This window comes from Poecilia latipinna, unplaced genomic scaffold (genome assembly GCF_001443285.1).
Source record: "Poecilia latipinna isolate Pla-1442-1.1 unplaced genomic scaffold, P_latipinna-1.0 Scaffold118, whole genome shotgun sequence".
Taxonomy (NCBI): Eukaryota; Metazoa; Chordata; class Actinopteri; order Cyprinodontiformes; family Poeciliidae; genus Poecilia; species Poecilia latipinna.
Window position 1 is genome coordinate 155854 of NW_015112734.1, and position 22937 is coordinate 178790.

At 36.3% G+C, this 22937-nt stretch overlaps 2 protein-coding genes across 2 annotated transcripts in view; one reads left to right on the plus strand and one right to left on the minus strand.

The window, feature by feature from the left end:
* Positions 1-1402, minus strand: part of mpv17l2 (MPV17 mitochondrial inner membrane protein like 2) — an 18420-nt gene extending 17018 nt beyond the window's left edge. The window contains exon 1 of the mRNA XM_015028239.1: positions 1190-1402. The gene's annotated coding sequence lies outside the window, so the exon portion shown is untranslated. The remainder of the gene's footprint in view (positions 1-1189) is intronic.
* A 2990-nt stretch (positions 1403-4392) lies between these two features.
* rab3ab (RAB3A, member RAS oncogene family, b) lies at positions 4393-21348 on the plus strand. The gene is made up of 5 exons (XM_015028250.1): positions 4393-4483; positions 15837-16061; positions 19428-19546; positions 20283-20407; positions 20543-21348. The coding sequence occupies exons 2-5, from the start codon at positions 15837-15839 to the stop codon at positions 20731-20733; spliced, it is 660 nt and encodes a 219-aa protein (XP_014883736.1). The 5' UTR covers positions 4393-4483; the 3' UTR covers positions 20734-21348.
* Positions 21349-22937: the final 1589 nt, after the last annotated feature.

A 22937-nucleotide genomic window follows, 5' to 3' on the forward strand; every position in this document is an offset into this window, starting at 1 on the left:
AAAAAAAAAAATTATAAATTTTTCCCAAAAAATTTATAACCTAAAATTTTTAAAAAAAAAAAAAAAAAAAAAAAAAAACGAGCTGAGTTCGGGCTGGACAATATGGCTAAAAAAAATTATCACCACATGAGCGTTTCGTGTCAGTTGATATCGATAATTATTGATTAGTCTTTTGTTTTAAGTATCTGAAATACAGCCAAACCGGTGGCGTGACCTTTTCTGTTTTATCCAGTTTTCACTCGACGTCGTTGTTGAACAATAAGTTTAACTTTAATTTTTAAAAACAGAACTAACGGGTCGGTGCCCCTAAATCTCTTTCAGCTTTGTGATTTTGAGCCTTGTAGCAAAAGGTTTGGAGAAAACTATTTTTGGATTTTTTGAGATTTCTTAAAGGATTTCACTCTTATTATGAACTTGAGCATTAATGGTCATAAATAGCTTCTGTAATCTCTTTTGTTATCAGGAGCAGGATTATTGAATAACCTTCTTTAAAGCAGCAATGTAGAGAAAATAGTGTCATTTAGTCACTATTTTCTTGTGACTAGTGGATAAAAACAGTTTATCCACTAGTCACTATAGTCTAGTGACTATCTTAAACACTTAAGAGTGTTTGTTTAAGATACTCTTAAACACTCTTGCACTCTTGTGCATTTTAAACACTCGTGTTTAAAATGCACTCTTGTGCCTTAAAATGGCTCTTATTAAGTTTTAATAAATTAAATAAAAGTTTAATAAAGCACAAACTGTATTTTATATAAACTACCATTAAATAATTTTGTACAGATTCAATCTGTCCAGTTTGGGTTAGGAATTCCAAAAGAGAGCAACTGTGTTCTGAAAAATCTGTAGAATAATTTGCATTTCTCTATTCTGCGTGTTTTAGATTTAGAAAAAGAGCCAAAGAAAGACCGTCAGCTAAACATTTCATTTAGCTAAGAGTTGAATGCTTCGTCTGTCAAAGTTCACGCAGACAGATTCAGGTGCTGCTTTTCTAGTAAAACATTAGCTTCAGCCATTCTGTGGGATTTTAAGGTAGAATTAATCACACATTTGTTGTAAACACGATTAGAATCGGTATTATTATGAACTGTTACATATACATATTGTCCCACCTGGGACAATTTAATCAGAAACATAAGTGGCAGCTGCTGAATGTCACATGTAACAAAGCAAAGGAACAGGAGAAAACCTGAGCCGGTGTTCTGTAGCTTTTCGTTCCCCCACAGATTTATATTTCCGCTCACTCCACTCTAACTAACCGGACATAATTACAGTTATCCTTAATCCGTCTGAATAAATCAAAGAAACGAAAAGAATATACCAACAGTACAGGTAACTACATAAAATTAAACAGTGTGCTGACCGGAAAAAAGAACGCATGCGCAGGAAAGAGCTTTACACAACTGAAGAAAAAGTTAAAGCGCCACCTTCTTGTAAGGAGGGGAATCAACTGTCATAAGTTTATCATTACACCGTAACCAGAATGGGTCCTTGACTATTTATTAAAATGTACTAGAAGTCATATTAAAAAATATGTAAAGTGTTCCTTCAGAGTATTAATTGTTTCAATAGTTAAGTAGTAACATTTTCACACGTTTGCATAGAGTGACAGTTTCTTTTACAGTGATAGTACAGCATCACACAGAATCATGTGATCAACAGTAAACACCACTTCTGCATTTATTTACTTATTCATTTACTTATTTTGTTAACAAGCAGATGGGAAGCAACTTGGGAAGCCGAGACACTGAGGGACGCTTTGGATCTGGGATCACAGACATGAGAGCAGAATAAAAATACAAAACAAATACTAAATTATTTTGTTTGTATGAACTTCAGTTCATTTATTGAATTTAAGGAATTAACTGAATATGAATAGCAAAGACTGACAAATACTTAAATAAAGTGAAATACAAACCAAACTCCCAAAGTTCATAAGATTATCTAAAGAGTTGGGGACTCAAAAAGTACGCCATGAATCTGAACCATGTTGATGGATTTCTTTAAACATTTATTTTGAATAAATTTACCTTAATAATTGCTTTGTTTGTTCATTATAAAAAAGCAAACAGCAATAGTTCTTTTGAGTTTTGTGCCTCTGTTCTGACAAGTAACCTCAAACTGCCACAGCGCCGCCTGCAGACCGCTGCTGAAAAATGCAACTAAAAGATGTTTAATTTGCTAATGTTTTTACCGTCTTTTTAAAGCATCTAAAATTATTAAAGTAAACATTTATAAAAGGATTGATATTTCTAAGTACAACTTGACTGTTTTGACAGTTCCTCCTCTCGTGTTCTCCCATTATGGAATAAAAAAAATAAATAAAACTAGTTAAAATCATTAAGTGAGTTATTAAATGATAGAAATTCGACACAAAGTTTTATATATTGAATAATTAATGGCTTTATATATCATATTTAAATGCTGTTTCAGAGGAAGAAAGAAGTATCTGTCAAACTCACTGCATTAACTTTTCTGCAATTAGGTCTAAAGATTTTATCATTCCACGGACTGAGATTTATATTCAGCTCTTTCCAGTGTTCTTTTGGTATTGATTTTCCTGCAGTAATATTTCTCACAGTGAGAATCATAAAGTCGGTGTCTGCTTTTGTAGAAATCGCAGCAGTGGTTACTGCTGACCTCCTGATCAATAATTCAGCCTCTCCGGCAGCGCTCATCAATAATAAATGACCGGTTCATTATTTGAGGAGGAATGTTTCAGGACTCCCATTGCGGCTCGTGATTGGTCAGAAGAGCTGTCAGTCCTCTGCGGGGCCTCTTAAGCCCCGCCCACATGTCAGTTTCACAAAGGCCGAGTTAAGATGGCGGCGTTACAGTGACACAGGAAATGAGTTTGGCTTTCAAAACAAAGCATTTCTCAAAGCACCGCTGAGAAATATAAGCGACATTAATAACTGAGCAATTAATTAAGCATTTAATTCATGTTTATTACAAATAAGAAAATGACAATTAAATAATATGAGAACAACAAAAAATGTCCAAATGTCAAATAAGTCCAACAAAATAAATGGTAGTATTACATAATCACTGCTGAGCTCACTAAAACATAAAATATTTACATTTGAAATTAAGTCAGACGCTGTTTTTCTGTCTTTTCAAATTGTAGAAAGTAATGCAGCGAACTTTTCACAATCTCACTCAATGTTATAATTTTATTTCAGATTTTTAAAGTCTAAAATATGTTCTTAAATTGTCAGAAAAGAAATGATGGAATAGGTATTAAAAAGTCATACTTGTGGGATTTTATAGTTTGGTTAAGATTGGATAAAATACACAATAAATGTTAAACTCATGGACTCAATTCTTGATTTAATATTAACATAAGTTTTATGAACATATTGTTCATATATGTAATTTAACGCCTAATTTTTATGACATTTGCAATGGTGAGTGTATGAAAACAAAAGTACATTCTAGACCACACAACACTCTACATTCTGCACTATTCACATTCTAATATATTCAAATAGATAAATATTCAGATTTAACAGTGCAGCTACACTTTGCACAACCTGCATGGGAAAAAAATTAAAACACAAATCTAACATGTAAAAAACTTTTTAAGTTAGTATGCAATAAGCATGTGAATGAATGTCTGTGATGATACTCTACAAAGACAGCAGAACTCTTTTTCCAAACTGCTTTAGTTTGCAAAATATTAATTCTTTCTGTTCATATTTTGCTTCTAGTTCTCAAAATATAAAAATTGGTGCATGAAAAACTATTAACAAACATTCCAATTTAATATTTAAAAGTAACAGGAAAGTAATTTGTAAAATAGTTTGACTTATATGTCCAGACATAGATTAGGAAATTAAATGGAGTTCATAACCCGTGGAGTAATGGAGATTGTATAAATTGCACAAGAGAATGGTATTTATATTTACAAAGTAAAGCAGCTTCTGGATCATTATTTTTGCTAAAAGTGCACAAATACTTCAAGAAATACAAAATACAGTGCCAGAATTTAGGACGACTGTCTGAGGAGTACCACAAGGAGAAATGATTGGCCCTTAATTATTCCTTATCATCACATTCCTACAATAATGGCCCAAGTCAATTATTTTACAAAAGTGATTTGACAAATAAAGAAAAAAAAATCATCACCTTATTTTTGCAAAAAAGATAAATTAGAAATAAAAAAGAATCACTTTTCTTGTGGCAAAAATTGTCACAGGCCATTATTATTTTAGGAAGATGAATCAATATAAACCATTTTTAAACTGTCAGATAAATTACTAAAAGAACGTTGACTAAATTATATACGTACTGGCCTCACTCTGCTCTATGTTAACGTTCGTTTTTTTATACTTATTCCTTTATTTTCTTGGCTGCTTGAAGTGCTCTTATTTTGAAGTCAGTAACCGGATGTAGAGCTGCTCAGCCTCCCTTCCTTGACAGTGTTGGTGTTTGCGGGTGCTGAACACGGCGGACAGCAGCAGCCGGATAGAAATCTGCAAAGGTAGGTTTTAATATCCTTATTGCTGCTGCACTGACACGACATCACTGTTCACATCTGAATGCGCCACGTGTCGGATTCGCTCTGCGCGTTTTTATTCATGTAAAACCAGAGGAAAAATGGTTCCGATGAAAACCACTAGCATTAAAAGCGTTTGCCCTGACAGCTGTTCCCATTGTGGAAAAGCAGCGGAGATGCAAGCAGCAAAATGCCTGATTTGGATCCGCGAATGAATGAATGAATGAATGAATGAATGAATGCATAAGTGAAGGCTGTAATGGATCTCTGCTTGCACTTCGGGCCTGTCCGGTCCCATCCTGCAAGAAAAAGGCGTTTCAACCCTTCCGATGTTTCTGAAACTGGTCCAAACGGGTCAGGGCCCGAAATTAAATAGGGATAAACTAACGAATGAGACGAGATGCGTTCAGTTCTAATGGTAGGAAATTATCATGAAATCTTTTACACTTAAATCTTTTTTAAACATAATTCATGAATCATCAATAAACTGAGCCGTATGGAGTGAGATCCTGTGATGTATGTTAAACATTTAGTTCCATATTAGGTTTATATTAATTATATTTATTAATCTGTTTAGTGGTTCGCAGAGAGGGATAACAAGACAGTTTATACTTAAAATGCTGAATTTTAAATGTGGCTTTTGTGTTTAAAACTTGGCTGAAATATAAAAATTCAAATTGTACAGTAATGCATCTGTTGAGTCAGCTGAGTCAGTCTGTGGTTAAGACTGAATTTATATTTAAAGGAAATATCTTCACATGCTCTGCACGTACATAGCTGCTGGATCTGCAGGCAGGACTAGATGTTATCTGCAGAACCAGCATCCATCCATCCATCCATGCAATTTTTCTCAATCCTTTTCAAATATCAGGCAGCTCAGCGAGCTACAACCGCATAAAAACACTGGTAAATTTCAGATTGTTATTTCTTTAAATAAGGTTTTATGCCAGACAGAAGACGGGGTTGGCTGACATTTGAATGCATCTGAATCTCTCTCAGCATCAGCAGTTTTATGAACTGGAATCGGACCAAATTCAAGCATTAATGGACCGACTGGCTCAACCTTTGAGCAGGAACAAAAGCAAGCCTTAAAGGCAGAATGTGCAGAGCAAACCTGCACTAAGGCGGTGGAGAGACAAAAATAGGAAAAAGAACGTCTCGCCCAAAAGCAGCACAACGTGTTCCTCAAACAGAGGCGAGGTTTTTATATTTAAACTTCGCTGAATTCACCTGCATTCTGCAACACACACACACACGCACAAAACATCCTCCACATCCCGCCTGCTCTCCTCGCTGCCGCTGTTTTCAGAGTAAGAGAGATGAAAAATGAAAGGATGTCTATTTATAGCGCCCACTCCTCTCATCTGCATCCCCTCGCTTCCTGGAAGAAGGAGGAGACACGTGATTGGAGGACAAAACGGGAGGAAAATCACCGTCTCTGGCTGCTGTGGAGCAGGACGGCAGCTGACTAACACAACACAGGCTGTCTGCTTGTATTAATCAGTAATTACTGTTTCACACGTTTACGGAGAGTTTGACATGGCCATAAGGGATGTGTCTGGAGAAACAGCTTCATTTTTTACTTCTAAACTTCAGATCTGAGCATGAACAGATGAACTGCAGCAGTGAGTTTTAGTCAAAGATGCAAACACAAGCAGCTTGATGTGAAGTCAGAGACGTTCACTGGCTGCTGACTTCTGTTCAAAACAAAGACATTAATCCTCCCGATGGCAGTTTTCCAACCCTTTCTGGACTCTGTGTTCAAGAAAAAATACTTCTAGTCCAATAAATCCAAAAAAATTATTAGTTTTTTAGAGCCTGAACTGGTGGAAAATATTTAAAATTCAGTCTTTTTTTGTCCTAGACTAGCAGAGTTGGATAGTAACTAATTACATTTACGCATTTGCATTTACTCCAGTAGCGTTTTTGACAACATGTACTTTTTTATACATTTTACTTTTTACTTTTTGTCATTTTAGTATGAAGTGTCGCTACTCTTATAAAATTAGAACAAGCATGTTTTATTCGCCTGCAGTTTTTGTTAAACTTTTATACATTTTATATTGAAAGAACTGGTCACTTTCTTGTTACTTGGATGAATTATTCTCATTTTCATCCTTAAATTACCAAAGTGTTCATTTAATTTTATATTTTGGTCTATCTGATGATGTAATTTTTAGGTATTAAATGATTGATAATTTGATCCATTACTCTGTATTCAAGTAAACTTTTTACTAAATATGTTTTCACTCTTACTTAAGTAATTTCTTGGACAGCTACTTTTTAGTTTTGCTTGAGGAAAAATATGTTAAAGTTGTGCTACTTTTACTTGAGCACAATTTTTGGGTCCTTTTCCTGGGCCGGGATCAGTTTTTGCCCTCTTACATACTTGATTTCTGCAAAAATACAAAATACTAAATGTTAATTTTGCACCAACACCATCCACAACCCATCCAAACCAAATTGATACTGCACTGAAATATTATTTTCTTGCTTTAAAATCATAAAGTAACTGATTAAACTATTCACTCTAATACGGAAATCTTTCCTGCCCACATCCATCACCATCTACAATAACTCTGAATTAATGAGTTACAACATTTAATTTCCCTCTGAGATCAATAAAGTATGTTTGAAGTGAGTTGAATTGACTTGAAGTGATTAACCTGATAGTATAGATTTTAAAGTTTAAAAATCTTCTGCATTAAATTAGTTTTGTAGCTTCAGAGAATCCACTGTGACTCACTATGAACGCAGTTATGTTAGAAAATGCCTAATTTATATTAGGCAGGCAATAAAACTCAATGGAGACATTAAGACCAGCAATTCAGAGTTAAACTGCATGAAACTGTGTTAGGGCAAATTACCAGTTTGATTGGATCATGAGCAAAACAAGCAGCTGACAAACAGAGTACAGTCATGCCACATCTCGTCTCTCATTGTAGTATTCTCAACTTTGAATCATGAAAATGCAGTCTTTAGTTGAAAATTTCCTCAACCTTACGAGTTCTGGTTTGTGGATTTATACAAAACGATCTACAGCATAGAAAAGATTTATATTCTAGCTGCACAGTGGAGCAGTTTGAAGCACTGCTGCCTTGCAGCAAGAAGGTTCTGGGTTCAAATCCCAGCCTGGAGTCTTTCTGCATGGAGTTTGCATGTTATGTTAATTGGTTTCTCTTCATTGCCCGTAGTTCATAATTATTATACCTCCTTGTCTTTGTGTTGCCCTGTGATTGACTGGAAACCTGTTCATGGTTATGGAAACCTGCTCTGTCTCTCACCCAATGATCGCTGGAGATAGGCACCAGTTAATGGATGAAAAATGTAACAGAACTATCTGTGTGTATTAATCCCACCTCTGTGTGTGACTGCAAAGTATCAAGCTAATTGGATGGGAGCAAATCCAGCTGACCAATCAGAAGGCAGATCATTTTTAAAGCAGTCTGGCGTTTTTTCCAAACTGCACACTGTCAAATCCTAATACTAAAAGTGGCAGTATTATGTAAAATTGGCTTTTTTAAGGTTACATCATGTTATAATGTTATTTCCTCATCATAAACCCACCTATAGTGTTGCTTTGATTATTTCATGCATGTTTCAGAAATCCTTTAATCTCCATGGCAACCATTCAGCTGGTTGGACCTAGCTCTGCATTCGAGGCGCAGCTTCTCCTCTGTGTCTTCACCACTCAGCTCCTTCAGACTAGCCAGCAGCAATTAGCAAACACTTGGTGGAACTGGGCTCATTATACGAGCTACATCTCAGTGAAAAACTGGTAAAAATATTACTAAGAGAGGAGCGATGTAATGACTTCCTGAAGGTTCAGAAAGAGCAGGAGTTTTTAAAGAGACAGAGGCCCAATTTCAAGGTGCTAAATCAGGACCTGATGGTAACAGTTATTTGATTGTGCTATAAAGTGGCATATACACTTGACATACATAATACAGCCCCTTTAACATTTCTGTCTGTGGCTAACAGCTCTCTGTGGTCTGCTGGAGTCCTGAAGCCTTAAACTGACTCTGTTACTCACTTCAGACTGATAGATAACTGGTTTCTTATCTGTTCTCAAGTCTCAACTGATCTGAGCATGTGCTGCTTTTTGAAATCTTCTTTCTCCTTGTTGTTGATTTCTTGAATCTGTAGATTAAGCAGCAGTCAAACTTGGGTGGGTCTAATTACTGTCACCATTAGTTCATAATCAGATTTAGATAATTTATGCCACTTCACTGTGACTCAAAAACAAAAAAGAAGAAGAAATTATAAGTAGGAAATGACTGAAGACATCTTAGTGAGTCCTCTTTCTTAAAAGGAGAAGGTGTTTGGATGATCCGGGATCAGCTGTGGATTATCTGAGTGTCTGCGTTAAGCCAGCTGATTCTGATGCAGTCAGCCCGACCAGGCGGCTGCAGCGCCGCTCAGACCCAGATCAATCCAGCTCCTGCAGGACGTCAATCTCCTTTAGGTGACAGGTTTAGAGGGGAGCTGGATGATGTCAACGTCCTGCACTGAAACAACACTCTTAGTCATGATTGGATTAAGAAAATAAAAGGGACTCCCTTTGGCTAGAGGATGGCATAAAGAAAATCAGACAAGAAGGAGGAATGGTTATGGAAACCTGCTTTGGTTTAAAGTAGGGATGCACCGATCCACTTTTTTCACTTCCGATACAGAAAATTAGTGCTGATTTGACTTAAAAGGTTTGTCTTTTTAAACACAGACATAAATGTACTGACTTACAAATTTATCTGATAACTCTGCACACTTAAATATACCAATAGCTTCACTTGCTTGGTCATGTAAAAACGACGACTTTTTTGTTCATTTGTTCAGTCAGCGCAATTAGGAGTATAAGTAATAAAGAAACTGAAACTGACAAAGATGTGTAAAAATAAACTGTATGGTTCAGAAAGTACAATTAGGAAATCTGAGTATAATGTAAAATAAATAAAGTATGATGTCGCTGAGAGTAGAAAACATAGAACTAGATTCAATAGATCTGCACTTATGGATCAGGAACATTGTCACTAATACCTGGTCTAGAATTTTTTCAACATCAGAACCAATACAGATATTAATATCAGATCAGTGCGCCTCCAGTTTGTCGATAGTGTAAAACAGAAATTGCCGTTTTATTTAAACACTTTACATAACAATGTAATCATTTATACATGGGAAATTCAATGCATACGGAAGCAGAGATTTTTAAATATTTTTCATAATTTGTTAGCAAACCGATTACCTGCATTGCTCTGCGTCTTAAGCTAAAAGCCCAGGTAGTTTCAGTCTTTGTTTCTTTCTCTCCTAACATTCAGCAGAGATCCAGCAGCGACTGTCAGTGTCTGTTTCACCGTTTGAGTTTAAACTCTCACGTCACGATTTTCCTGGCATTCAGACTCGACTCTTTGTCTTGTTTTTACTCATCAGACCTTCAGACTTTAATCTCAGTCTGATGGGCCACTTACTGCAGATTGTTTAGCTGTCTAACAAGGTAAACTAAAAGCATTAATTAATATTTCTCCGTCATTTTCAGCAAAATCCTTTATGCAGATTCTGAGCTTACTCTAATTGAATAAATAATTTAGTGTTACACTCTTGATATGATTTATTGAAAGATTATAACGCCTCATATAAAAAAGCAAGGTTATGATTCAACTCATCAAAATTAAATAGTTCAGTGCAGTAATAAAAACAGAAAGAAAAGAGGAATATGCTACACACTGATGAGCTATTAGCACTGTCACACTTTTAGATGCTATTACATTATAATTTTGCAGTAAAATAGTGCTTTCTGGTTGCAACCTGACATGTAAATAAAGTCTTGAGAAGAATGACTATTCATGTAAAGTGCTTTTAAATTAGCAATAATATAAATACTCCAAACATTAACTAAATAAGAGGAATTAAAAAATCTCACCTGTTTTTAGCTTACTGTCAAAAACCAAATAAAAGCTGCAGAATCCTGCAGCCTGAAACACATTTGCATGGTGAGAATTTGTTAATTACTTTGAGATTAATGAGCGAAGCCTCTGAGCTTCTGTATCAAATTTTAGTTTAGCGGAGGTTAAAGCAGCTCTCTTCTTTGCAGCTTATCTCAGGGAGGCAGAGAAAGGGCTGCAGTAATCTCTCCGCACAGCTCATGCTGAACAGCCTCTTCTGAAAGGCAGCAAGAGTCTGCGATGGTGTTTCATGACATCCAGACTTGCAGAAGTGACCAATTATTTTTAACCCCTGTAATCTCTGCTTAGCTTTGATTTTCGAGCCAGTACCTCAGGTTTGTAGAGTTGCTGCCAGATCAACAGAAAAGTTGCTGGTTTGGGCTCCAGTTACATTTCAAACTTTCTTAAAAAGGCTAAATGTCTTTAATATTGTGTAGAAAGCTGGAGTATGTCACATTTTTAGGGAAAGAAGTCAAAACATTCTTGATAATAATATGGACAATAAATCAATAACAATACATCACGTTACAGACACATCGATATCAAGGACCTTTTGCACGTGACGTCACGCTCTCCAGAACTCCGCCCACTGCGCCATGACGGATGGACGTCGAAACAACCAATGCGTCAGTTTTTAAAGCTAGTCTAAAAACAGACATCTGTAGTCTAATATCCCTTCTATTTAATTGATTTCACTTTAAAACTGGATATTGTCACGATCCGTGTTTTTGTGTTTATTTTTGAGTTTTCTGTGTTCAGTCCTGTTTCCCTGTGAGTCTCTGTCCTGTCCTCCCCGTTGATTGCTCCCCAGGTGTGTCTCATTCCCTTGATTACCCCGTGTGTATTTAAACCCTCCCGTTGTCTGTGTTCCTCGTCGGGTCCTCGTCGTTTGTGTATGTTTCCGTCTCACTCGCCAGTAGAACTGTAAAGTCCTGGTTTGTGTTTGTCCCGTCTAGTCCGTTTTGACAGTTGCTACCGGTATTTAGCTGCGTGCTTGTTCCTGCCGTGCTGCCTGCCTTGGACTGTTTGTGTGCTTTATCATCATTAAATCTTCATCATCACCATAACCTGGGTCTCAGCGTCTCTCCTCACCATCAACAACCTCACACCCCATGACAGATATAGGGTGCTGCGCGGTCGGCTGCACAAACTGACAAGGATGCAAACTAAACTTGTCATTTTATTTTATAACTTTTAATGAGGAAAAATGGCGGCGATGGATAGCAGCCGTCAATCATAGTAACCGTCAGCTCTCGGTGTAACCGCGGATTAGCAGCGAACTGTTTTTATAAGGTAAGACGATTAACATTCATACACTTAATAAGTAAATACGATTAGAAATATCAAAAATCGCTTTATGGAGAAAGTACGGTTCTAACAACGCCTAGCATGTATGGAAAAAAACTGGCTAGCATCTCGTCTTTTGCGTGTTTTTAAGGCTGCTCCGGTGCAAAGGGAAACGCTGTTTATGACATAATGATATAAATCATGTGGCGTGAATACAGGTAAAGTCTGTAATTTGATCAGCACGTCAGGAGGGAGGAGATAAGCTAGCTATTTCCAACTTTTCTAAAAAGATGTTCACAGACAAATTAGCTAGACCCCAACAAGTAGAAGCCATTAATAAACTGGAAAACAATTTCAGTCGCTCTGTTCAATACTTCCTTCCCTCACATTTTGGCGCTTTGTGGAATCTGACTCACTTACTCTTTGGTTACTAAGCAACTCACTCACTCTTTGGTTACCTAGCAACAACCTTTGTAGTAACTTGCACAGCAGTAGTTTAGATTTTCACCAATGTGCCGCTTAACAGCTTACACATAAAAAAGCAACAGTGCGTGAAAACTGTGGATAAAACAGGAATGGTCACCCCATCTGTTTGGAAGCATTTTAGATTTTTAAAACAAACAAAAATACCTAATCAATAATTATTGATATTGACTGGTATATCACTGAGTCAGCTCAAAAAGAATGTCAATAAAGGAGGTTATAGGCAGAAAATCTGCAGAGAGGAGAAGGACGATCGTAATATGAGTACATGGGTTTCTAGTAAAGGTGGCCGAAGTAGAAACTAAACACCAAACTGTGCCTTCGATCAAATCCAGTAAATTTGTTCCCCAGAAACGCTGCTGCCTCATTATAGATTAGTTTTACTCCTGTTCATGCAGTCGCTTGGAAGAGATCGCTGTGGGAGAATATGCTAATTTCGTGATTTTTTTTTCAAACATGTTAAAAAAAAAAAACATGTCAACAGAGTAAAATCAAAATATTTAAAACCAGAAGTTAATATACACAATATAAAACGACATAAAAAGAGTAATAAAAATTTGCCTTAGAAAATGATTTGTCATTATTCTGGCATTTAGCAAATAGAAACATTTTTTGTAATCCTAATTGACCTAAAACAGGAAAAGTTTATTCTGATTTCACACCAGACACTGTGGAAACAAAAGTGTTTTTTTAATAAACAAAAAATATGCAAATAAACAATTAAGTTTGTTTTGTAAATGACAAAATGTTATTACCTTAAATGCGTTCCTTTAGTTTACCAAATGATGTATGAGCAGCAACATTTTTGGGATTATCTGATTAATAACTGGATAACAAAATGTGAATAATAGGAGATTTAGTTGCAGAATTTGAAGCTTAACTATGCTATGTGAGGAGTTCTCACATAGCATAGTTTTTTACATTTTACAAACAAGATTTTTTTAGATCTTAAATGGAAAATGTACATATTTTGTACAGTTTGGGCTTAATTACTGATTTGAGTGTGTTGTCTCATCTAATGGCCTAGTTTCAGTCCGTATTCTCCAGTTAATAATTAATTGATTACTAAATTAGTTGGTAATTGTCTCAGTAATTGATTAATCTGATTAATCGTTTCAGCCCTACACCTCAGTGCAGTTCAGGTTGCAGCAGGTGGTTGTTTCTCACCTTTATTCAGCCTGAGTGTGTTGGGAAAGGGTCTTGTTCAATTTTTAACAAGCATTTCTCTGTTCCTCGGTGTAAGCTGATAGGCTGTGAGATGGGAGCTGTTGTTTTGTTTGTGCCTTATTGGCTGTGAGTTCTAGTGTTCCTCTGCAGCCGAGCTGAGATAACAGTCTAAACATAGAGAAGGACTCTGAGTCCTGCAGTTCTCTCGGGATTTAACTAGGTCTTTAACCTTCAGCACTTTTGTTTACATGCTCACATCTTACCAACAGCAAATCAGACTTTTTTTATTTATTTATCTGGAGTTTGATGAGACCTGTGGTTGTTTTCTGTCTCACGCTGGAGGCAAAATGTCCGCTGTGGCCAATAGTGAATTTTTGTTAACTCTTTTTATCTGCTATATTATACTCAACAGCAGAAAGTTTCTAAAAAAAAAACATGGAAATTTCTGAGTTTAAGTAGAAAATTTGATAGAAAATATGCAGAAACTTTGAAATAAATTTCTGAATTTTTCTGGTAAATTACTTGGAAATTAAAGTAAAAGATTTTTGACTTTTGAAACTATTTTTCCAGATTAATCTAACAATTTCTGAGTTTTTTGGCAGAAGTTTACACCTCCTTTTTCCCCTATCTACAAAGGTCCTCATTAGCCATAGGTATGTTAGGAACCAACTCAGAGAATCAAATTTAAAGCAAACCAAAAACCTAAAAACATACCAAATATTGGTTGCAACCCCCTCCAGAAAGAAAACAGAGCCAAGAGAACATGGCACAGTATTTAAAGCAGACATGCCGGATTGGGTTACTGTTTGAGGGACTTACTTGCTGTTTGACCAAAAACTCTTAAGTTACCGCCGTCACAAAGGTGGCTATCAGTGGTGTCATTGTTAGCGTAGCGTTCAGGCTACCGCTTCAACGGGCTGTAACTTTAGCTGCAAGCATGAAACTTCCTCCAAATAGTTTGTGGAATTCACATAAACTGAAAACAACCCACAAATCGGCCATGTCTCTGTCCACAGTTGGTCAAAATAATTATCCGAAAGCTATAAAAACACTAATTTCAGCGTCTGTGTAAATCTCCAAGCACGCTATCTGAGCAGTGGATGATGCTGCGTTGTTTGACTTTGACTTATTCGCTCCACATGGTTTTACCAATAACAAATCTCAGATTGGTGTTTTTTTTCCCCCCCTGACTCTGCAAAGTACTGCTTTGATTAATATCCAAGCAGAAAATGTACAACCGCTATAGCCAGATATTTAATCACTGCCACTTCTTATGCTGAGTCAAACAGATGCTGCAGGAATCTCACATCTCATCTGAACTCAGAAACTTGGACAAACGGGGAACAAACTTTACATTTTTTGAGCCAAATCAATCACACCAACATAAAACCATTATTTCAAAGAATCGGTCATCAGTCCTTCCATCTGGTAATCAACTTCAGACTGCTCTTTCCTACAAGGACTTTGGTATTTACTCCTGATGAAAACCATTACAAATATTCACATTTTGTTCTGATTGAAGCCACTTTTTTAAGCAGAGCTTCAAATGCAAAAAGCAAGAGATAAGGCAAATAGAGAGGGAGATTATTAATCAGATTAATTGGGATGATTTGTTTATGGAAATAATCAAATTGTCAAAAGAACAACATATTCAGCAGTAATTAAGCCAAAACTGTACAACAATACATTTTGTATTGAAGTAAAAGAAAAAAAAACCCAATAATTTTGCATTAATCGATTAATAGAATAAATAATCATCAGATTATTCTCGCTGGAAGGGCTGAGCTTTTCAGATGCTGATGTTATAAGTATTTATCTTGCTGCAGATTCATCCTTTGCTACAAATGATCAAACATTCACTAGAGGAATGGTATGTTATTACATTTAAGGCAATAAGATGTTAATTTTTGTATTTAAAAAGGACTTTAATTATTTTTTAATGTGTTCCTATTAATGTATTGTATAAGCATAAGTGATTAAATGAAATATGCCAGTTTTTTATCCAATTTATCAAGTAATCATCAACATAATCAATAAAATAATCGATAACTCCAATAATTGTTCATTGCAGCCCTAGAGATTATTGAAAACTGGAATAAAATTGAAACTGATTATAATTCCAAAATAGAAGATTTGAGGGTGTGTTAAAATGACAATCTGTACTGTTTTTTAAATAAACCCTAAATTATATGTATCTTTGTGTTAAATTAAACAAGGGAGTTTCAGACTGCCGCTTTTCTAACTTCTGGTTGCAGCAAGCTGTGCTGCAGTGATAACAGGAGCTTCACATCGACAAAAAGGGCTCATTAAATCTGTTATTTAAAAAAAATTAAAAGCGCTTGTTTTGTCTTGATTTTCTTTTAATTCCCAAAATGTTGCAGCCCTTTCTTTTTATAGACATCACACCATAGATTAATGCATCGTCCTCCATCAAAGCTTTTCTGTTTCTTCGTTTCCTCCAGATGGCCTCGGCAACAGCGACCTACGGACAGAAAGAGTCCTCTGACCAGAACTTTGACTACATGTTCAAGATCCTCATCATTGGCAACAGCAGCGTGGGAAAAACCTCCTTCCTGTTCCGCTACGCCGACGACTCGTTCACGCCGGCGTTCGTCAGCACGGTGGGGATCGACTTCAAGGTGAAGACCATCTACAGGAACGACAAGAGGATCAAACTACAGATCTGGGTGAGACCGAGGCAAAACGCAAAGCAATGGACCAGTTCAAAGTCATTGATATTCTGATCTAATGTTTGGTTAGAGCACAGAGTTTAGTCACATTCATCCTGATAAATCTTGGTCATGTTTGTGGGCTGCTTTAGTCACACAGCTCTGCTTTAAGAAATGATTGTTATTTATTATTTAGCTGAGCTTTACACCCAGTTACTCTTCCTGGGATCCACCATTAAAACGCACATGCAGTAGAAATCATTCAAATACATGACGGATGACAAATTCAACATACATAGCAATAAAAAAAACGAATAAAGTTAATACAGAATGTTGATAAATTCATAAAATACACACAAAAAAGGTTTTTAGGATTAAAAAGCTTAGTTTCTTTTTAAAAACTGACTTCAGTTCATCTTTAGTTAGTTAGTAGATTTACCTTTTTTCAGTTGTTTTTCTGCAAAAATCTATTTTCCTAAATGTGTTTGCTGTTTGAGCCTTTATTATCCTCTCAGTAATTTACAGATTCGACATCCTGTGGTGATATATTCAGAAACTAATGTATGAATTTTGTGTTTGCTAATTAGATCGTGAACTAGTTGCTTGCAGTTATATTTCCAGCAAGTCGCCATCTAGAGAGAGTTTCTGCAAGCAGGAATGAAAGGTTTGGTGCTCACATGAGAGGAAGTTGATGTTTTGTTTTGTTCTTTTTCTGCTTGGATGAAAATGCGAGCCAAAAAGACGTCTGAATTATGATTGCTTCTTCTCCTCTCATTCTGATCACTTAGAAAATAATATTTCATGTGAAATTTCAGAGAGAGTAAACCGCAGTGAGGCAATGGTGCAGTAGAGTTATGCAGACCAACGTTGCCTCTTCTGCAGCGTTTCCACTCAGGTCGGATATGGAGGAAATAATAAACCAACCCAAAAACAATAAGAGGCCGCGGCCAGCTGAGATGACATATGGAGCAAACAGAACGATGTTTTCTTTTGCATCCGACATGTGTTTGTTATTAGAGCTCAAGTGTAAACATTTCAGAGCAGCTTGCAGAGGAAACAGGTTCACTGAGGTTAGCAGAGACGCATTAAATTGGAGAAAATTAATTTTCCCCTAAATACTACACATCCCTCTCTGTCACATCACAAAAAGCAGACACACCGCCACTCCACCCGTCAGCAGGCTTGACAGGAAATATATAAACAATAAACCTACATATTCCTTTTATAATTTTGTTGCTATGCAGTTACTGCAGTTTATGCAAATCTGATCTGTCATGTTGATTTACCTTCATGTTCTTGGTGTCTGCAGTCTGTTCCTGTTTATTACGATCGTGTTTATAAGACATGCTGGCATGAAAATATAAATGTTGGACCAGAGATTTTGAATAAATCTGTTTATTTAATTCTGATAATTTGAAATTTGTCATCCCTAACCTTTAGTAAATGGACAGTTGGCAGTTATCCTACATAAAATACATAAAATCTCCACATTTAAGAGGATTGTATTATTTTTATTCCAATTTTATACTAATATTCAAGTTTTTTTTTTAAATTAACCAATCTTAACTAGCTACATGTATTTAAAGATTTATATAAAAACAATAATTTAAGAAAGGATGATTAAATCAAATCAATTTTTTAACTTAAACATTAAATTATAGATTAAGTTAATTAAGTTAAAACACTAGATGATGTATTGTACATGATATTAATGCAGTATTTTCACTTTCAGTGTGTGTCCTGCTTTTCTGGAATGTTCTGTTTATAATATGAGTTTATATAACACCACTCCACGCTACCTACACTGACCATTAGGTAAAGCGCTGAAGCTCTTATCCTCAGCAGCCTACAGCGCCGAGAGTGGATCTAAATGGCAGCAGGACAAAAACTCCAGCTTTGTATATTTACACCATGAAGGTCAGACACCGCCACAAAAACACAACTTGGTTTTTGTATCTCTTTCTATTTATTTTCCTTTTTCCACAAGACCATGTAAAGCATATTGTAGGTTCCAAAACCAGTTGTTGGATGTTTAAAAAATGTTAATTATTCTGATCTCTGAGTCTTTTTGTTGTCACTTTCACCTCGTGACACGGCGCTCCACTTGATATTCAGGTAGTTTTCTGGCATGATAAGTTTTCCAGGTCATTAAAACAACCAAGAAAAGGATTTATTACAGAAAATAATTTGTATTTACTGCAGCCTTTCTGTCTGTATGCGTTGCCCGCTGGTTCATAAGATGTTTTTGCTTGTGGAAAATCCTGAAGTCCTCAAGAAGAGAACTATATACAAACAATAAACCTACATATTCCTTTTATATGTCAGCCCGGTGGGGCTCGACTTCCTGGTCTTTGCTGAAAACATTTAGAAATCCTGAACCGTTCCTCAGCAGAAATGAAGCTTTTATTTGCAGTTCCTGATCTGCAATTTGTTCTTTCAGATGTTTTTTCATTTGTGGCCATTGTGATATCTACACTTTTTTTATTAGATATAACCAACACAGGAAAGAATGATTTCATGGACTCCTTTTTATAGAAATCATTCTGCTAATTCAGATTCATGGACAGGTTTGTGCTGCTTCTTTCCAAGTTACAAAGAAATTTAATTTCCCTTTAAGATCAATAAAGTATTACTGAATTTGAATTTAATTGAATTCACAGCTTCACTTGCTAATCAAGTTTTCTGATCATTTTAGCAATTCTGACTTAGAGATGCACCGTTCCATGTTTTTTATTCTGATACCGATATCGATATATATTAATCCGATACAGAAAAACAGTGCTGAATTGACTTTAATAGATGCTTTTTTTAAAATACAAACATAAATGCACTGAATTATGCATTTGTTTGACAACTCTACACCCGTACTTCACACTTAAAAACACCAGTAGCTTTACAAGCTTGGTCCAACATGTAAAAACAACACAACTTTTATTTGTTCAGTCAGTGAAATTAAAAGTGAAACAACCAATGTAAAGTAAACAGCAAATAAACTGAAATAATAGGTTGAGTATCTTAGTCAAACATATAAAACATAAACTGCAACAAACTTTCTTTCAAATGTTTCAGAAAGTGCAATTAGGAATTGTAAATGTAAAATAAATGATAAAGTGTGAAGTTGCTGAGAGCACAACATGTAGAATTAGACTGAATTAGATTGGCCACATTTTCACTGATTCCTGATCTAGGATTTTTATCAATATCAGGACCAATACAGATATTAATACCTTATCAATGCATATCTCCTCTAACACAGTGTTAGTTTAAATCTTTATATTCTGCTCTAGACTCACTTTTATCTGGATGTCTGAAAACATTCTCAGCTAATCCAACATTTTATAAAGCTCTGATAGAGGAGTGGTTCCTTTCTGTTTTTGCTTTCAGGACACGGCGGGTCAGGAGCGTTACCGCACCATCACCACGGCGTACTACCGAGGCGCCATGGGCTTCATCCTCATGTATGACATCACCAACGAGGAGTCCTTCAACGCCGTCCAGGACTGGTACGTTTTTGGCTCAAGGACAGGGTTTCTTTGTTTTTTTCTGTACGGTAATAATGTACGATGACTCCTGTTTGTGAGCGGGAGGTGCATGTGGATGATGGATGAAGTGTTGTCAGGAAAGTCTGGAAATAGAATAAGAGACCTGCTGTAAAAAGAACAAGGAGCAGACGATGTCCAGGATGCTTGTTGCTTAAGTCTCTTTAGAGGAATGTGAAGGTTAAACTCTTTATAATTAATGCCACAAAATGGGTTTCCCTTCAGAAACAGACAATATTTCTTTCTTGTTAATAAAATGCAGAACATTTTAAAGGGAACCTGTAATGCAAAATTTATATTTTGCATGTTTTTGTTCTTTTGTGACAAAGATGCCCTAACACCGCTCAAAACAGAGCAGACTAAAATCACACTATCTAAGAATAATTCTTTGCAAAATCATTAACATGTTTGTTTAGCCCACAGCCTTAACCTAATCTGTTCAAGGAAGCATAATAGGTCATCTTTAAGTTGATAATGTCTCTGTAAGGCATAACTGAGTTATGGTTGGTGTTTGGACTGAGAGAAAACACATATTAGAAAAGAATAAATGTTTTACTGTGGAAAAAAATCTTTGAATCCTTCATCCGTGATGAGGTTTTTGTTTCTTGGCTCTTTAAGTGTTGCCCTGTCATGCTTACGGCCGTCAGAGGAATCATTTTCAGCCTTGAGTTTCCGCTGAAAGCTGGCTGTGTTTTCCCAGGTCGACTCAGATTAAAACGTACTCGTGGGACAACGCCCAGGTGCTGCTGGTAGGAAACAAATGTGACATGGAGGATGAGAGGGTGGTGAACGCAGAGAGAGGCCGGCAGCTCTCAGAACATCTTGGTGAGTTTCACCCCCACTGCTTTCAATATGATGCAAGAAACTAGCAACTGATTATAACTTGATTGTGCTATAAAATGGCACCATGTGCCTAGAAAACACATGATCTTTAGTGAGAATCTGTGGCTTCTCCTGCAGGGTTTGAGTTCTTCGAGGCCAGCGCTAAGGACAACATCAACGTGAAGCAGACCTTCGAACGCCTCGTCGACATCATCTGTGAAAAGATGTCTGAGAGTCTGGATGCCGGCGATCCCGCCGTCACGGGGGCCAAGCAGGGGCCCCAGCTGACAGAGCAGTCCACCCCTCCCCATCAGGACTGTGCATGTTAAAGCTGACTCAGCTCCTCTTCCTGCTGTCATCTTCCCCTCCGCTCCTTTAGCCGGACCTCCGGTCCTCAGATCCTAACTTCAGCATCCTGTTCGCTCCTCTTCCTGCTCCTTTTTGTTGGCTGATGATCACAAGAGAAGGGCTGGAAAGAGTCTGCGACGCTGCAGCAGGTGGGGTCCCCACATTTTACTGAACGTGTTTCCGTCGAGTTCCTCCACATTCGGGAGACGTTGAGGTGTTTTTAATCAGCGCAGGTGTTGATCTGATGCCAAAGCGAGCCCAGTAAAACCAGAGCGTCTCAGACCCTTCGCAGCCCAGGCTCTTGCCGCTTCCCCCCTTCCCCCCCCCGATCCTCAGTTTGGTTTTAAAAGAAGGATTTGACGGCGATCATCCTCAGAGTGCCATTTAAATCCTTCCAGAGTTTACAGTTTCATGTCTCGAAGTAAAGATGAGAGCCTTGGATTTGGTGACCAAGACTGTGGAGTTTCACAGGTGTTTTCAGTTCATCTGAGAAATAATCAAAACCAATGTTTCTACGACGGAGTATTAGGGTCACGCTAAGAAAACAAAAAATATATAATTTCAAGATTAAACCCATGAAATTGTAAGAATAAAGTTGAAATAATATATAATATGACTTTATTCTTGTAATATGACTTTATTCTCATATGAGTTTGTTTCCCTAATTTTATGAATTTATTCGTATTATTTTGACTTTATTCTTGTATGACTTTACTCTCAAAATTTGACTTTATTCTCATATTATTTCAATTTTATTCTTATTTTAATTTTTAGTCTTTTCTTATTGCCCTACTACTCCGCCGTACATTTCAGATCCAACATATACAATTAACTTTGTATTTGTACCTACTTACACTTGAAAACTGCAGGAATTAAACCAACATGACCATTTCCTCAGCTCTTCTGAGCATCTTTCATCACCGTTTTTTTCTCTTAATTCCTTCTGCAAATTTTTATTTTATATTTTCCAGCCTTGTTCTTTTCATAACCTAAACCAGAGAGAGAGAGTAAAAAAGACAAACAAGCTTATTGCAAGGTGAAAAAGAGAAAAAAGAAGTATATAAGTGGATAGAATTTTTTTTATTTAATTATATTTATTTCAGATGTACATATAAATGTTGTGCAATATATGCATATAATATCTACAGGTATGAACTTCTGGAAAAATATTTTAAAAAGTCTGATGTACTGCGAGGATAGTGTTGAATAAAAAAAAGGTGTTTTGTTGTAGGATTTATCGTTTCCCCGCTTGTGGCTCCTTTCAGGAACGATTCAGTTTCATCAGGATGGTAAACTGCTTACAGTTTTACAAAAACCTGATTAAAATTCAGATTTTAAAGTTGCTGTAAGCAACAGGATGTCACATGGTTGATGTTGATGGTCGACTTTCAGGATAAAAGCAACTCTGATCCTGAATTAAGACTCTTGTGCTTTTTGGTTGGAAATGAGCCCTAAATAAAGTAACACTAAGCTCAAAGTCGGGTGATTTGCCAGTAAGATTGTAAGAATGGTGACAAATTTTACTGTTCGTCGTTACCTTTAGTAATTATGTGTAAAAGAAACCTACCTTTAAATCTGTTTAATGCTCTCGGAGGCATTTGGAGTTGATTTTGAAGATGAAAATAATGTTTTTACGTAATTCTGCTTTTATCTCGTTGCTGTTTGGTCGTCTTCAGTGAGGAACCAGAAGGAGAGATTACTGCTGACTGAGTTTGTTGTTGTCACAGGGTATAAATTTGTGAAATTTCAGTTTTAGCTATTAGTTCTTGACAGGTGGGACATGACCGCATGCTGGTTCTGCTACAAAAATGAAGTTACAACTTTGCATTTTCTCTCCAGAGATCAAACTTTTAAAAAATGACAGTTAAATTTGTCATTTTTTTCTTTTGTGATGTTTAAGTTTTTAGAATATATATCAAAGTCTAGCATCTGAAAGCTAGACTTTGATAGGATATGCAATGCTCTCTACAATCAATGGCATTCCTGGTTTAAAAAAATAAAAAAGCATTGCGATGAAATATTGTTTCAGGGCTTCGGATTAGTTTTTGTTACACTACATGCAGCCAAATTCAACCCAGGAGCCATTTTGTTGTAGTAATTTCCTGACTTGCAGCATAAAGATAAACACTTACCTTCACTGCAAAAACATTAAATATTACTAAGTATATTTTTGTCTAGTTTAGTT

Excerpts from the sequence above, each read along its gene's own strand:
- rab3ab (XM_015028250.1), top strand. The coding sequence starts at position 15,837 with ATGGCCTCGGCAACAGCGACCTACGGACAGAAAGAGTCCTCTGACCAG. Across the intron at positions 16,062-19,427 it reads GGATCAAACTACAGATCTGG|GACACGGCGGGTCAGGAGCG; the intron begins GTGAGACCGAGG and ends TTTTGCTTTCAG. Across the intron at positions 20,408-20,542 it reads GCAGCTCTCAGAACATCTTG|GGTTTGAGTTCTTCGAGGCC; the intron begins GTGAGTTTCACC and ends CTTCTCCTGCAG.